This window comes from Python bivittatus, unplaced genomic scaffold, assembly GCF_059951505.1.
Source record: "Python bivittatus isolate LINGU-HERP-01145 unplaced genomic scaffold, Pbiv_v1 ctg000120_np1212, whole genome shotgun sequence".
NCBI lineage: Eukaryota > Metazoa > Chordata > Lepidosauria > Squamata > Pythonidae > Python > Python bivittatus.
Genome location: NW_028277037.1, coordinates 5,465,618 through 5,482,911, shown reverse-complemented (window position 1 = coordinate 5,482,911; position 17,294 = coordinate 5,465,618). Strand labels below are relative to the sequence as shown.

Sequence of the window (17,294 nt, the reverse complement as noted above, 5' to 3'; positions counted from 1 at the left end):
AATCTGTCTTACTAACGGCAAGCTTTCAGCATGCCCAGAATCCCTGTTACTAAGCAAAGCAGAAAGGCCATTCCTTTTAAAACAGAACGATGCCTGAACCTGCCCTGACCTTTTCAGATAGATAATACAATGAATTGAGACAAATAGCTATGACAAGGATGAAACTATAACCTGAATGGAAAAATTAAAAATAAATAAATCCCCGGGTCCAGATGGCATACACCCAAGGGTTCCTAAAGAATTAAAATATGAAATTGTTGGTCTTCTGACAATCTCAGGAGACCCTGCTCACAGTCACTCTGCCTTAGTCACCACCTCCTTGGGTTATTGTGATGTGTTTGATAAGGGACTGCTTTTGGAAAACATTCAGAAGCTACAGCTGGTAAAAAAAATAGTGATGGGTGTATTCCAATATATTCTAGAGTAGACAGAACAATGAGAGCCAAAATATATGGAGTAATAAAATGAGCAGAACAAAACACACACTTTGTCTTTCAAGAATCTTTTCTTGAGGTCCTCAAAAGACTGATGTTTTAGCACTTAATATGAAAGGAGAGGGAGAAATGTTAATAGATGTTAAACAATTGGAAGGCAGAACTCAGTCATCTGCAAATCACTCAGAGATATACCAGTATCGCTTTCTCTTTCTCACACCACTGTACATAGTATGTATGTGTTTCATCCTATACAGCATCTCCACTTGACAATGAAGACATTGAACTGGTGGACAGCTTCTGCCTTTTGGGATCGACTATCAATAATAAAGGAACCAGAAGGCAAAAAATATACCACTGGCTAGCACTTGATAGAGTAGCAATGAAGGCCTTGGGAAAGATACTGGGATATATAGATAACATATGAATTGTGCAGGCAATGGTTTTCCCTTTTGTCACACTTTATGGAATAGAAAATTGGACTTTGAAGAAGCAGGATAGAAAGAATATTGATGCTTTTGAACTTTGGTGCTGCAGAAGACTCCTGAGAAAACCACCGATAGTCAAGAAAATGAACAAATGGATAATTGAACAAATCTCACTTGAGGAACAAATGATCAGCCTCAAATTATCCAACTTCTAACACATCATGTGAAGACCTATCTCTCAAGAGAAGTCTATAATGCTGATAAAGGTGGAAAGAAATAGAAGAAGAGGATGACCAGCAGCAAGGTAGATGGATTCAATTACAGTGGCAATGGGTGCAACATTGGAAGACCTGAATGACCAGGTTGGGAACAAATTCTCCTTGAGAAAGTCTATTTATGTGGTCACTAAGAGTTGACGCCAAGTTGTTAGCCACCACCCAGTCTCATGTTGAGTTGGGCAGCCTTATAAATCCAGTAATTAAAAAAAAAAAAAAAACCTTAGTGAATCGATCAATGTCTTCACAAGTACTTCACCCCCAGGAAAACAGGAGAAAGCACAGGCAATCACCATGTTATTCAATACACAACTTACATGAATTCAATGTTAGGCAAGGAATGTAAATTATAGCAGCTGCCATGTTTGCACATCTGCAAAATTAGGGCTGGCTTTTTTGCATGTCCAAACATGGCAGCTGTGCTCTAAGAAAGACAACCGGCAGAAGGGGTCTAGAAACAAAACTGTTTCTCCCCATATCTGCATTTTGAAACCATTTAGGGGGATCTGCCTTGTGAATATATATTCACCGTATGAAATGGATATTCAAGTTACAGTAAAATCAGTTCTGCAAACTAGAACTGATTCAGATCAATAATTGAATTGACTTTGAGCATGATTTAATTTTTCCCACCAATTCATTAGCAAGGTTGGGATGGATTCTTTTTTTCAACTTTTCCAACTGAATTTTTAAAAGAGAAATTAAAGAAATCATCATCATCATCATCATCATCATCATCATCATCATCATCATCATCATCTGCACATCATTGTCATGCATCATCTTCCCATCCAAGGGGGAAAAAAATCTATTTGGAGACACAGCCCTATAGACTTGGTAGAAATAAATGAGACAAACAATTTATTAGGCTCAAGTTGTTTTGGGAACTTATAGGATATTCAATACTTTTAGTATGCAAAATGGGACTATAATGAACTTTAATAATTCAGAGTTCCTCCAATATTCTTCCACTAGAGATAGCTCAAATTAGATTTCAAGGAACCTGAAGCACTGATCAAGAATTATGTAAATTCTATGCATAAGTGTAAATTTAATTTCCATAAATTTATTTGGGTGGTGGTGTTAGGTTACCCTTCTCTACCCCATGGACTGTCATTTCATGAATTTTCAGCAATAACTAAGAGGATGAAAAATCAAAACAGAAGGAAACATGTGGACTTCTCAAGAATAGATAGGGAGAAAAATGGGAATGAAATAAAAGGCGGAATGAAATATGCAGAACCTTCCAATCTTCCTTGGTTTCTAAGTCTCAGAGCAAGACTTGTTTCTGGAACATTGAGTTCTAGAAACTTCAATTTAACTTTGATAATTTTTAGAACCAAATTCACACCAGAAGATTAAATTGCTACCTGCAACATATTAGACAGAAATGCTTAGTTATAAGGAAAAGAAAAATGGTCGCTGATTTTTTAAAAAAACTCTTTAAAGACTATTCAACTAACTGCATTAGATGAGCCTCCTGGAATATATAAATTGAGTGGAAACTACCAATAGCCTGAAGATATTGAAAACATACTCAGATTTAAATTAATTACTACAGCACATCCTCTAAAGACAAGAACAGATACATGTATAAAACAACATTCTTTTTTCTGTATTCATCAATTTCAACTCCAGTAGACAAGCCATAGCCTTCAGGGGCACTGAAGACAGTTCAGAACAACCCTTCTCGTGACATAGTTGTGCTGCTTTTCAATTTAACGAAGCAAAATTGCCTATCTGGCTGCTAATTCAAGCATCGCCAGCCATCACCCTAACTGCTCTTATGACTGTAATATAGGAGACAGGTGCCGATGGACAAAAGCTAATGCACTTCTTGAAAATGTCACATGACTCCATCAGCAATCTCATCTCATTTTGTGAAGAGTCTGGAGTTAATTAAATATCTGGGAAGCTTCATTTTCTTCCCACACCACTTTTAATACTTCTGACTCTTATGGCCATTCAAAGAGTTTTACATCAGGGAGCGAACCATCTGCCCAATCCTCCCACCCCATTAAAAATATGTCCAGTGATTTCTATGGAACGAGACCAGAGAGAAGGTAAGCACGTGAAAAGGAATATCAACTGCCAAGATGGCAAATTACCTGGGTAATATCTAGCGAGGCCAGTTGCGCTGCCAAAAACCTGCCACAGCAAACTTTGATCTTCTTCTCTGTTCTTTTTAAAGACTTCATCTAAGGCACCTGTCCAGTTCAGTTCATTCAACACGATTGTAGCTGCAAAGGACATGAGAAAAGAAAATACATTTGGTACTATAAAGTTGCAGTTGTATCTGTAATGTACCATACAGAAAAACATGTTCATCAGATGAATACTGGGTGCTCTTCATTTTTTTTAAAAGAACTGTGCGCTGTGCTTTAGAGAAGACAGTTCTGCTTCGCTAGCAAGCTCTCTTTGAACTTTTAGCCTGGTTGAAAGATTAAAAATCCAGAGCAAGGAGAGCAGTCAGCAATGGCATAGCTGCGCCCTTTTGCTTATCTATTCTTTTGTGATGCACTTCCTCTTGTTGATGCTCTCCACTTTACCCTATTTCTTCAATGCTATTTCTATTGCTGTTGGCTGTGCTTTTGGAAATATGTGTGTTTTTATTCTTTTTTTTAAAGATAGTGCATTTATCTTAATAACTTCTTCTTCTTCTTCTTCTTCTTCTTCTTCTTCTTCTTCTTCTTCTTCTTCTTCTTCTTCTTCCTCCTCCTCCTCCTCCTCCTCCTCCTCCTCCTCTTCCTCCTCCTCCTCCTCCTCCTCCTCCTCCCATGCACCTCAGCAGAAATAAAAAGGAATTCAAACAAGTTGAGAGCAATTCATAGAGCTTTTGAAATGCTTAGTGAAATAAAAAAGGGTTTTCACTTGGCACCAAAGGCTCTGAAGGTAGTAGGAGGCTGTTTCACAATTAGTAGGTCCAATGGCTTCCAGATCTGAGCATCAGAACTCATGAAGACCACAAGATGGCAGCCAGGAGATATCAGGAAGCAAAGAAGTTTGAATGTTTTGTATTAAGGCAGCCCTTATCCACAAGTCTCAAATCTGATCTTATCTTTGAGGAGGACCTCTAATCTGTATACTCTCTTCATGGACAGCTAAATCAGAGAATGTAACTGTGGATTCTATGATCATAGCCTATTCACAGATAAAAATATAAAGTAATACCATCAATGTTTTGCATCAAGTACAAGAGTTAATGCAGGTCCCAATTTCTTGGGGTGAGGGGGATGCTAAATTAATAAAAGAGTTTCCACAGGGACTAAGGAAAAGACAGAAGAGAGGAATATAGTATTAAATGTAACATTAGACTTGTAAAGCCAGCTTGGGACCAAAATCCAAGAGTGTGCTCATTATTGTAAGTTAACAGTGTTTTCATGTTTATGGATGTGATCATTTGCCGGGAGATCAGCTGTGTGCACATTAATATTCATAGGCTGGGCCAGCTTCAGAATTAACTTGAAATACACACACAAAAAAAATTATATTCATAAGCATGATCGGATAAGCACTAAATGGCTAAAGATAGAGGAAGTCTAATTCCTAAACTGACTCTGGCCAACTCTTGGGCTACTTATACAAAAAAAATTAATATTAGTATGTGGCATTTTATTTTATTTTAATTTTCAGGCAAAGCAGATTGAGTTTTTTTGTTTGTTTTTTTTAGGGCTGAGACTGTTTTCCCAAGACTACTGCATTAATAATTGATGGAACAAACAATTAATGCTTAATTACAATATTGATAAATGGCTATTCCTTTCATTATCCTTTAAATGCCTCCTTCACATCCCAAAATAACTCACTCATGCTAGGCAACAGCTGGCATTCACTTAATTGGAACAGAACTAGGTTTTACTCATCAGATGGAGCTTTATCAATTTCTTTCTTTTTTTTTTCCTTTCCTGATGGCGTTTCAAAGTTGGAGGTAAACAGGTTGCAAAGCTGACAAACTCTACATTCATTAACAAAGGATTAAAGAAAAGTGAGTCTTGGAAAAGTAAATATGCATGCACTTTTCCCCTCTCCCTCACCTTCAATTATGAATTCACAAACAGCTGCCTTTAAAATACACCATCATTTATTCATAAGAACTATTGGTTTCCATTAATGTGGGAGCCATAAGAAATCTAAATAGGAACCAAGCAGCTCAGCTGAACAATAAGAAAAATCTAAAGCATCATAATACAAGGATTATACCCTAAGCAGTAACCCATCTTGCTAATGTGGAAGTTAACTCAGTCCCAAAACTTATCATTAATTCCTAACTGTTTTGAGAAACTCAATTCTTTATTAATTGCTAAAAGTGAGTGTGGGCACTTTAACAACAAGCAATGTCTTATCAGAAAAAAATCCAACTGTAATTTTCAAGAAAGCAGAACTGGGAATGTAAGAGTTATTTCAGTACGTGGCCACTTGAAATGAATAAAATATACACACAGTCTCTCTCTGACTCACAACCCAAGTATGTACTGTAAATCCAAGAATGACTAGCTGAGTGGGAATTTTTAAAACCCCTGTATTTGATTGTAAACAGGGACATCTGAGGAGGGATGTAAATCACAATGTTGTGGTTACCATATTGTAGATTTTGACACACACACACACACACACACACACACAGAGACACATGGATGTCTCTGATTGTAAACTGAGTCTCCTTACTTAATATGGTGAATAGTCTGAATTTATTTGGTGAAGATAAGATACAGCAAGCTGTTTGGTATCTTACTTTGTCCAATAGCCCATGATTACACTGATAATAAGCTGCTTAACAGCTGGTATTTACATATCAAACAATTTTCATAAAGCATGTAATAAATTCTTTAGATTCAAAATGGTATAATATTTCCAGTTGATGCTTGTTTTTCTGGTTACTGCTAAGCTCCGGATTCTATTGAGATGACATACAGATCATTAACAAATGTTGGGAAACAGCCCATTTTAACATTTAGAAACCCTTTCCAAATTCAGCTCCTAGATTTAATTCAATATGCAAGAGGGAAATATTTCTGCCAAAAGTAAGATTTGCAATAATTCATAATATCGGACAACAAAATCCATAAAATGCATCTGTTTAACCTAAATAAAATCACAATAGATATTATTAGAAATAAATAGCACTAATATCTAACAGTTGTATAAAAATGTATGAATATCACAGATAAGACCCACATCAATTAAGAGAAGACTCAGTTTAGGATTTTAATCTGGTAACTTTCCAAAAAATGGATTATAAACTCCCCCCCCCCCAATAATCCAGGAAGATTGTCAGAAGTTATTTCAAAACAGATCAATTCCAAATTTTAGGAATAGAATTCAACAACATGTTGACAATTTAAATCCCAACCCCTTTGCTAAAATCTGATCAGCCACATTAAACCAACATGAAACAGCCAGAAAGCATAACAAAAGTGAGTTGTGTTTGCATTCCTTTGAATTTATTATATCTGCAGCATAAAAAGGTTAGTAACTAACCCTTTTGAAACATCTGCTAAGGGATCCAGTAAACTACCCCCCCATGCTGAAAAAAAAAATGAATAAGTCCCATTGTAAGAGACATGTTTAGCATCCTTTAAAACTTCAGACCATTGACCTGTTAAAATCCGATACTCCAATTTTGGGGCCATATTTCTTGTAAATAATCAATATTTATCTTAATGAGATTATTCAATTGTTATAGAGATGAAATAGTTATTTGCTTAAAAAAGTTTTCTAATGAACTCAAAATTATAAGGGTTTCTAAGGCTGCTGAAGCATCTGGACCAAAGTGGAATACTAACAGATATTTTAACTGACTATATAACCACTGAGCAATTTAAACAAGTAAGGCTGAAAATACATGCTCATATTCTTAATCATATACACTTTAAAAAGCTAATTTTTAATTAACGTTCTTCTTCCTTGTCAAAAACATTACTAAAACTGAGAATTCCCAGAAGCTTGTGCACATCACTTTCAGCATAATTTCTGAGATTTGCTCACTTTTATCATATTCTTAAATAATATCAAAATAATTTTTGTCATATTTTAAAACTGATATGGCAGGGTTTCTCAACCTTGGCCGCTTTAAGATGTGTGGACTTCAACTCCCAGAATTCCCCAGCCAACCATGCTGGCTGGGGAATTCTGGGAGTTAAAGTCCACACATCTTAAAGCGGCCAAGGTTGAGAAACAGTGTGATATGGTGTCACTAGACATTTTTGACTAGACATATTCCAATTGCATAAAATATCCTTGGAAAAGACAAGTCATTATTTTTTCAAGAAACTGTAGGACTAAAGCAACCTCATGACAACACAGAGATGCAAAATGCATGTTTCTTTTCTTTGCTTGGGAAACACAGTCACGTCTTATAGAATGTCCATAAAAAATTAATCTCATGTGCTGAAAATTTAACCTGGGATGCTGATTTTGTTAAATGAACCAAAAAAGCACCCTGAACGTAGCACCGAATAGTTTTTATTCCTTTCTACTAATTTCACTGAAGTATTTACCTTTTGCCCTTGATTTTGCTATTGATTCCTACCGTACCTAAGAATCACAGCCGTTGCCAACCCTGAGATTCAATTTTCATTTAGAAGTGCAATCAGAAAATGAATGCATTCTACTTGCTTAAAAGCAGAACTAAAATAAAAAAGTGTTTTGATTATTTATTCAAGGTATAAGTCTCCTGTCTGCACGGAAAGATGCATAATTGTTTGAAATGCCTAGCGGTTATTTACTACATCCAAAAAGGTGCCATACATGAAGCAACTCCAATAGACTGGATGAAAGAGAAAGGATCTTCTCTTCCATTAATTTTTTACAAGGGAAAAAGAGAGACTGCATTCTAGTGCGATAAGAAACACAACATTTTCATCTCATGTTTAGAAGGTTAGCCTCTAAGTACATGATGTGTCATACTTATTACTGTGAATCAGAAGGAGTCTGGTAGCATCTTTTCAGAGCAACAAATGAAGGAACATGAGCTTTTATGAGCTTTGGCTCACTTCATCAGCTATCATGAATATTTCTAGAAATATATATTGTATTATAATGCACAGACAAGTCTTTGTGTGCATAAACAACCTAGTTCCTGTGGTTACTGGAATCCCCAACTCCTCTGATAAGTGTGTTTTTGCACCATTTTTTAAAATTACATTGCTAAAATACATTGCTCTACATTGTCTTAGGAGAAAATGCATCCAGATCAATCAATAAGTAAACAGGTTGACCTCTGCAGTAAAATACCACACAGCAAAATGTTGCATGTGTAGCTGATGTGTTATAGCATATTCACCTGTCATAGTTTTACAGAAATAAATTTTGTTACAAAAAAAAATCTGTAGTAGCCAAAAGAATTCATATCAAGTTGTTAAAAAAAAAAAAAAGATAAATGACAATCTCAGAAACAACGTTTGCAATTTTGCATCTGTCTAAAAACCAACTTAAATAGTGAAGTTCCTGGTGCTAAATTTGTCTTACACATTCTTACACAATGGCTTAGGTAACATTATTACAGAATAATACCATCTATTACATCTATTAAAATATTTAATTTAATATAGATTTAAAGCTATTATTTATTATTTAGAATAAATAATAGCTTTAAAAAAAATAACTTTCATTTTGAGAGGCAGTTTTCCCAAAATATTGAGTTTGTCAAATTTGGATTTGAGAACCATCAGCCTCCATTGGTGATGCCAAATTTGAGAAAAACCTGAGAATGGGGCACCTAGATCTCCTCAAATTTCTTCTGTTGACTGCCAACGTAGCCTGCCTACCTTCTCTTTAATTTTTTAGCCTGGTTTGCTGCTTCTCCTCTTTGTGTCAGCTCCTGCATGTCTCCATCAAGGCCATCTTCCTTACTCTCTACCCTTTGCTACTACCTGCAAATCCAAAAGGGAGCATTGTGTCAGGTTAGCTACACCTATGTATGTGCCATCTTGCTAACCGTATACTCTATTTCTCAAACTTACCCACGAGGTAGACCAATGAAGAACTACTTCAGACATGCAGGCAATAAGGGCACAGATTTGCAGCCAACGAGAGGCCAAAAGGTTCCTGATCTGGCCATAATGGTAGTCTGATAATCCCCTTGAGCAAGGCTAGGTGAGAGTGGCAGTGTCTAGAACTTTTCCTATTTCATAAAATACACCTCCCAAAGTCTGGTCTGGACCGGATCTTCCTCATTTTCAATATCTGCTTTTGGGCAGGCAACCATTTATTTAGATATTCACGTTTTAATGATGAGCTTAAAGTCAAGGTAAGTCTCATACCACATTTCAAATATTTCTGAAGGAGAGCAAGGTCAACACAGCTTTCTGATGGAAGGGTTGCAGTGGGTGGAGGCAGAAAGAATATTCATTCCCAGTTCTGCTGACAGAACCAGATTTCATCCTGAGGTCTGACTAATATTGATTCCTATTATTCCAATAAACATGGCCTTGGATAATATGCCATTTGACACTTCCATGCCTGTTAGCCTCCTTTTTTACTTTTTAATTCTGTGAGATTCATCACTGCATATCTACAGATCTGTTGGCAATTTTCTTGCCTGATTGTGCTGGATCCAATGATGGACTGTAACAAAGATTTTATTCCAGACCATTTATAAGCATTTGCCAACTGTTCAAAGCATTTTCCATGTTTCATCTGGGTAATGTTAACAACAGCTATGTAACCTGTGTCAGTACTTTGACTTTGCAAGATACAATCATTTGCATAAAACCACCTAATTATCTAGAATAGTTTCCCCAGCCTGGGGCTCTCAAAATTCAGAAAGGTGCAGTTCTAACATACCAGGTTTGTGTGTGTGTGTGTGGGGGGGGGACAGTAGAAAAGAGAAAGTTTAGATGCAAGAAGTCAACAAGTCTTTGCCTTATTAACACAACTGTATTTTTTTTTTTTAGAATTACGCATCACATACAAACTAATAGGCATGTCTGAGATAATCTTCAACATATTATCAGGGAAACCCTATCCCTGTCCTGCATAATCCTTAGCCAACATAACAGAAAGAACATTTTTATTCATTTACTTATTAAATGTATATACCATGCAACTCCCAATGACATTGGGCAGCATCGGCCACAATTAAAAACAGCCTTTCTGAAACATTGAAATGTGGCCTCACTTTTTTCCAGGGGGAAAAAAAAAAAGAAGAAGAAGAACCATGCATCCTAAAATTTCACGGCACAGGGAAAGAAAATGAAGAGTTTCAGCTCTTCTGTCCCCCTGGCTAGGATATGATCATCACTGTCCCACAGGCTTGTATTGGACGTGGTTATTTTTAGTCACTGATCACGGTTCATGCCACACACTGTCATCAGGCAGGTTATCAGCTATGGTCAGAGAACCCCAAGGACTCCACAGTTCAACCCTGAGCTATATAGATTCTCTTTTATCGGTATCAGCTATAAGACCCTGGCTTCCTAGGCAAACGTTTACACCTTAAAAAAGCATGAGCAGCAGAATATACTCATCTAACAGACTGGGGATTGATTGATTGATTGATTGATTGATTGATTGATTGATCACTTAGAATCCCAACATCAGCTATAGAGTTTGCTGCATTTTACAAATGCATCACTATTGTATGCATGTCAAGGTAAAAACCTGAAAAAAAACCAAGGATGAGTCCCATCATCCAACCCCAACCTCCACCCCCTAGTTACAGGAGTACAAGAAAGGCCTCCATTGGCTTTCAGAAATGGAAACATTTTCTATCTACTGGCTTGTGAGAGCTATAATACAGCAAACAGCTTTCTCAAATATCCCTTGCTGTCAAGAACAGCCTCTGCAAGTGATGATCAGCAACTTTTATTTGAAAATAGGACCACTTCCTAGCAATCCAAAAATAAGGCTCATTCAGGGCCCCAGCATTCATCATATACCCACAGGTCCTTTTCCAAGAGGCTGTGTTTTTTCTGTTGTCTAATTTCTCCTCATTGCAGCTGCCTCACTACAGAACTAAGACACCGAGAAGCAAAAGAGCAGATCCACACAAGCACTGTCACAAAGCTAAGGGTTGTATGCCCAAGAATCAGAACTACTCAGTCAACCACACTTAATTTGGTAAGAAAAACCATCCACGCAATCAGTATCATCCATAGAAGCAGCATTCTGCCATAAGCAACGTTGCTTTGAGGCACGCATGTGACATATACAAAATGGTTGGGGCTTGCATCACAACTCTACAACACTACTTTTATCATTCTGCCTCTCCCTGTGGGTGCTGCTGCATGGACTTCATCTGAGGGTTCTGAAAAGCTTCTGAAAAAAGGATCCTGACTCTTCTAAAACAAAATTAAAATTAACTTAATTCATGTTGTGTTTTGTTACATGCCTAAGGAATCAACCATCATGATGCAAGGACCATTTTGGGGGTAAGGGAGGGAACTATAATCAGAAACCCAACCCTACATAAGACAAGAGGTAAAAATAAATTCTAGTCATGTATATGGGGAGGGGGGGAGGGGGGAGAGGAGGGAAAGGGGTATAATTTTAACTGTTAATCCATGCCCAATAGCTGCACACAACATGGGCTCAGCAGTACAAGATGTGCCCAGAAGGAAATAGATGAGCAAACGCTACATGATAAACCCTTGGAAAGTATAAAATTCTCATTACACCCAAACAAACCTTGATAATCTGAAGAGATGTAAAGCTTCTCTTCTTAAATTGGACAAAATGGAAACTCCTTGACTGACAGAAATGAGATACAAAGGTACAAACTAAACAGCAGTTGAAATCACACAAAAGGAAGAAAATCAATATACACCCTAATCTATTTACAATTGGAATGAACCTAAGTCTTATATAACTATAATGCTCCAGAGTCTGAAAAGGTTGCACCCCAATAAGAAAGATGGGAACATCCATAGACTAATCTAGTTGCATATGATGAGGGAGGATTTGCACATACCAGAACACATTGGAAGCATAATTTGTACTGAACCTGAAGACTGTGATAATCCATGTGGCAGTGTCAGCATTTTCAAATTATGCGTAGTATATATTTTCATATCGCTTGTTAATACCTCTTCCTTTTCTCTTCATGGTGCATCACATTTGTTTTCATCTTGAGGGGCTCCAGCTTGTCACTCCCTCTTCCTTCCATTTCACATCCATCATAGCCAAGAAAGGAACTTTGTCAGTTCTCTCAAATCTCTCTTTATATTGATGGGCATCACTCAAGTCAAATAGATCATTTTCCCCAGATCACTTGCATTGCCCTGAAGATTACACCACTAAGGCATTTATACCAAGTTAGTACCAATTCATATTGATGGGCCGGGATTTTCAGCTTGTCTGCATTTGGGGCATTTTTATGAACTGTCAGAGAAGGAAGCCATGATTTGAGGGCCAGTCACAAACTGATTAAAGCCAATTGCAATTTGTATTTCCCTCTCTCTTTCTCTCCTAAAACATGTCCTTCTCTTCCATCTAACCACAACATAAACCTGGCTTTATCTTTATCTCTTCTCCAGTTCATTCTTAACTATATTGGTTTTAAAGTAGTCTTTTCTACCTTATTCTGACACCACCCAAGGGCAGACATCCAAGCTGTGTAAAATCTGTTAGACTTCATCATCCATGACCTTGGAGGGAATTGAGATGACAGTAGTGACTTGAAATGCAGGCACTAGAGACAGGATAGAGATTGGCAATGTGGACAATGCTTTTCATGCTGGTATAGGTTTCCAGTGACTCAGGAACAGCACATCAACTTGCTAGTGGAGAACGGTCCTCAAGAAGAAAGCAAAGGAATGGAAACATATGGAACCAGGCACACACACACATGCCAACAAGCTGGAACAGATATGGGTGAGAAAGCACGGGAGCAAACACAGAGAAGGATAAAGTACAACTTTTCCCCTTGCTAAAGGGGTGGGGGGATTTAAATCTCCCCAGGTGAAGCAGAACAAACTGGAGTTAACTTACACCAACACACACACACACACACAATTCAAGGCTCCATAATATATACATTTCACTTGTTTATATATATGACATTATCCTGAAACCAAAGCTGAAAGCTGATGTTTACCAAACCCAAGTTAACCTGCAGGGGTAGCCATGGGGCAGGGGTCCAAAAAGTTAAAATGGTGGCTGCAACTCCAAGAGGCCTTGACCTTTTGTGCATTAAATGCATATCAAAAACAAGAGGGGCAGAGGATTAATCATGCACCCCTGGCCACTACCTTGAGGGTTTTTTTTTACCTCCCCAACCAATGCACTGATAACATGTATAGTAAAACTCTGTATTGCTTCAAAAATTATTTGGAAGAAGAGCTTCAGAGCTAGTACAAACACAATACCTCTCAGTTATTCAGCCTGTCTTTTGAGGGGAGTTTTGTACAAGCCTGGGGGGCGGGAATGCAGCTGCTTTAATGAGTCAACTCATTAAGCGTAATGAGATTATTAAAGCAGCTGCATCTTTCTTACTTTTTCCCAGGCACAAAAGCCTGATGATGCCATTGAGATGCCCGTATAATTTCCTTGCCAACAGTCAGGAAGTGGTTTGAAATTGCCTTGTTCCAAGATTTTTTGTCCCAGTCCTGCCTAGAACTTTCAGATTCTGTCCATTTCCCCTTCTAAGAATGAACCAGGTCCGACCTACTTAGTTTTCAATCCCAGACGGGGCCAGTTAGGTGTAATCACCTGCCAAAGCAAAAAAATACTGATATTTAGAATCGAAGTCCAAATCCATCATAAATTCTTATTCAATAATATTTTGGATGTATGAAGAGGGATGCAGAAAACCATCAACAAGGAAAATGGACCAAATATCTATAAAGGACATTTATAACTACTTTATGCAGTTTTGCATAATAAATCTCAAGTCTTTCTAAAAGACTATGCAAGAAGTAGAATATTCTATGAATCATGCATAAAAGCTGTGTGAATGGTTAATTGGGACTTTAAAGAGAATTGGATAAATTCATTTAGAATTAATTTTTCATTTAGAATTCTTCAGGGCAAGATAATTTTCCTTTTTAAAAGGCTGCTCTAGGTTCATTTTAACTACTTTTTAAAGAAAAAAGGATAATGATACAATCTTCTCCAATTCAGTGTCATATCACTAGGGGTATTACTCTATTATTTGGACTTCTTATTCCTGTCAATGGAGGAAAACGATTTATATGTCAGAGGTCTGCAAACTTTTGGAGTAGATCCTTGATATATATTTTTCATAAATCCCACCATCTTTGTACTTAAAGAATAAATTTCAAACATTTGCATATATTTGCACAGTAATTCATAACAGCTGTCCTCTAAAATAGGATATTGTTATTCCATATTTTAGAAAGGGGCAGAGGCTGAAAGGATAAAAAATGTGCGCATGTCAATACTGACCTCTTTCTTCCTCCCAGGTTAATCGTCTCTTAAGCCAAATGACAATAGTCAAAATATGAAAGTCAGCCAAGTATTAAAATTGTCCAGGTTGGGAAACACAGCAATAGCAAACATTTGTACTTGCTTTAATACTTGGCTGACTTTCATAGTCTGGCTGTTGCCAGATGGCTCAAGAGAATATTAATCTGTGAGCAATACAGACAGTAGTTAGAGGAGTCCAGCTGTGATCACACGAAGCCACCATCTTGACTTTTTTGAAGCCTTCCCCCACGGAGACCCCTGACACTAACTGAGAGATAGGGCAACTTCAGCTTGTATATAAAATTAGAAGAGTTAGAAAGTTTATTTACCTAGCTCTCTTTTGGGGGAATTATTATTCTAAGCAACTTTAATCTTAACCTACTTATCATGTCTAAGAGCTTCTCATAGTTATAACTCTTTAGTAAAAGAATGCTACCACCAAATCAGTGGTTACCTGGTGGAATATAATGCTCCATTCATTCTCAGCATTTAAGGTATCCCCAAAGATTATGTTCTATACTCGAGCATTCATTTGTTGGCTATGAAGGCCATGACTGTTATGAGTCAACTTTCTCTCTGATTTTCCATTGAGTGGTTAAGTATGATTCACTACACTAACACATCTTCCTTCTATAGTGTGCAGGTACTTATCAGAGGTACTTCAGGATTTTCATCCCCATTCCCCAAAGAATTTAGTTTAAAACATTTCTGATTAATCTCAACAAGCTTTGATCAAACCTATTTTTACTAGTCCTTACAAAGTGCAACATATTAGACTTCTGAAAAAATCTGCGTGTCCCATCAATTTCCACCACCAACATGCATCTACTCTACAGAACTCCTTGCCATATTACGTTCATAGTTTGGTGGCTGGTAACAAATCAGAATTCTTCAGATATTTTGCCTGAGGATCAATTTCCCCAAATCCCTCAATTTCTGCTTATTTTTTTATTCTATTATGTTTTATTTATTAATTTAAAACCTGTTCAGTCAAGGTTCCTCTAAGTGGTTACAAAAGCAGCAGCTGTTGCCAAGGCAATAACAACAGTAACATACAATTACAGAAATTCAATTCAATATCACAGTGAAAATTATAATTAACATTGTGTTTCTGGTGCCAGGAGGTCTACAGCACTGAATTCCCAAAAGCCTTCTGAAACAGTCAAGTTTTTAGGAGCTTCCAGAAGGCCAAGAGAATAGGAGCTACCCTTGACTTGGGCTCAAACTCTTCCAGAGGATGGGGGTTCCCACTTTGAGGAACCCACTTGTTGCACCTCTTCATAGCTAGGGAGCTTCATAGCAGGGGTTCCCTCTGTCCTTGGATTGGATAGGCAGAATCTTTATGTGATAGGCAGTGCTGAAGATACCATGAGCCATATAGGGCTTTATAGGTGATAATCAATACTAATTAAACTTGGAAGTATACTGGCAGCCAGTGCAATACACATTTAATAGCATTGTTCATGGATGGATGGATGGATGGAAGGAAGGAAGGAAGGAAGGAAGGAAGGAAGGAAGGAAGGAAGGAAGGAAGGAAGGAAGGAAGGAAGGAAGGAAGGAAGGAAGGAAGACAAATGACTTCTCCTCAATCTGATCTACAGACAAACCCTATAGACACTTATATATCTTACTTTGAAGAAATTTCCAGGTAGGAAATGTGATTTCTATTTAAGATTACTTCTTTCAGACAAGGACTCAAAAATATCCACCCAAGTTGCCTAGTTTTGTGCTACCATCTGTACAATATCCTGCACCATCACCTAAGTTTGGAATTGTTTATAATAGTATTTTATTTTGATTTTAGTATTTTTATTCTTAATTATTTTAGACCCTATTATATTTACTGTTTTTCATTCAAATACACACACACACACACACACATACATATCTGCTATTATTAGATTTTTTGACTGTATCTGGCCTTAGGGCTGTAATAAACTTGATAATAATGATGACAATAGAATTTGAAAATGGTGAAAGTGGTGGGCTCTTCTCAGCCATTCTTCTGAGGGCAACAACATTTAAGAAAGGTTAGGTGGAAAAGTAGCTGTTGGGTCTGGTGTTCCTCTCTATAACTACCATTCTTTGTCTCTTGAAAGCTCTGGGTCAATGTCAGGATCTAGTATTCTAGCAGGAGAGAATGGTGGTTTCCAGCATCAAACTTCCAAAATCCAATACTGCAATTTTGAATTTAGACTTACTTTCTTTTATATATGAACATAGACATTTTACTCATAGCCTCTACAGCCCTGAGAGACATATGATTTCTATAGAAAAAGTGTAGACCCTAAGAGTAAACTAGAAAAAAAAAAATAAACATCCATCCTTCCACTGGAGGGTTAATCAGGGTGAAATCCATATGACTTTAAGTTATATCTGGAAATTGAATCTGCTGTTCTCACGTTCCCCCTCCTCCAGCATAATGAATGTCAGGTAAAGCTACCAATGTACACCCCACCTCACCACCTAATTCCAAATGACCTATTGGCCACCAGACACTGATGCCACTTAAGATTAGTGTAAGCCATTAAGAAAATACTTCCAGATACTATTTGGTTGGAGACAGACAAGAACAATCATTTGTCAGAACTGGGGCGGAGGGGGATGGAGAAAGAAAGGGAAAGAGAGAGGGATGGCAGAATTATACAAAGATTTGTATGAAAGAATGATACCTATCAATCGTGTTTGGAAAGGAATGCATATTTTCAAATAAAAATCTGGGTGCACTTGAGAACAAAGTTAGTTTTCAGAATTTGGTTCAATTACTTTATGCAGGGGGTGGATTAAAGCTG

General features: G+C 37.3%; 1 protein-coding gene across 4 annotated transcripts in view; it reads right to left on the bottom strand.

The window, feature by feature from the left end:
• CACNA2D1 (calcium voltage-gated channel auxiliary subunit alpha2delta 1) overlaps window positions 1-17,294 on the bottom strand; it is a 408,632-nt gene that overhangs the window by 121,135 nt on the left and 270,203 nt on the right. For all 4 annotated transcript variants that reach the window (XR_015795109.1, XM_088134901.1, XM_088134900.1 and 1 more), the window contains one exon: window positions 3,246-3,377. Coding sequence is in view for 3 of the 4 variants with exons in the window: in XM_088134901.1 (XP_087991027.1) it covers window positions 3,246-3,377 (132 nt within the window). In the remaining variant the exon portion in view is untranslated. The remainder of the gene's footprint in view (window positions 1-3,245; window positions 3,378-17,294) is intronic.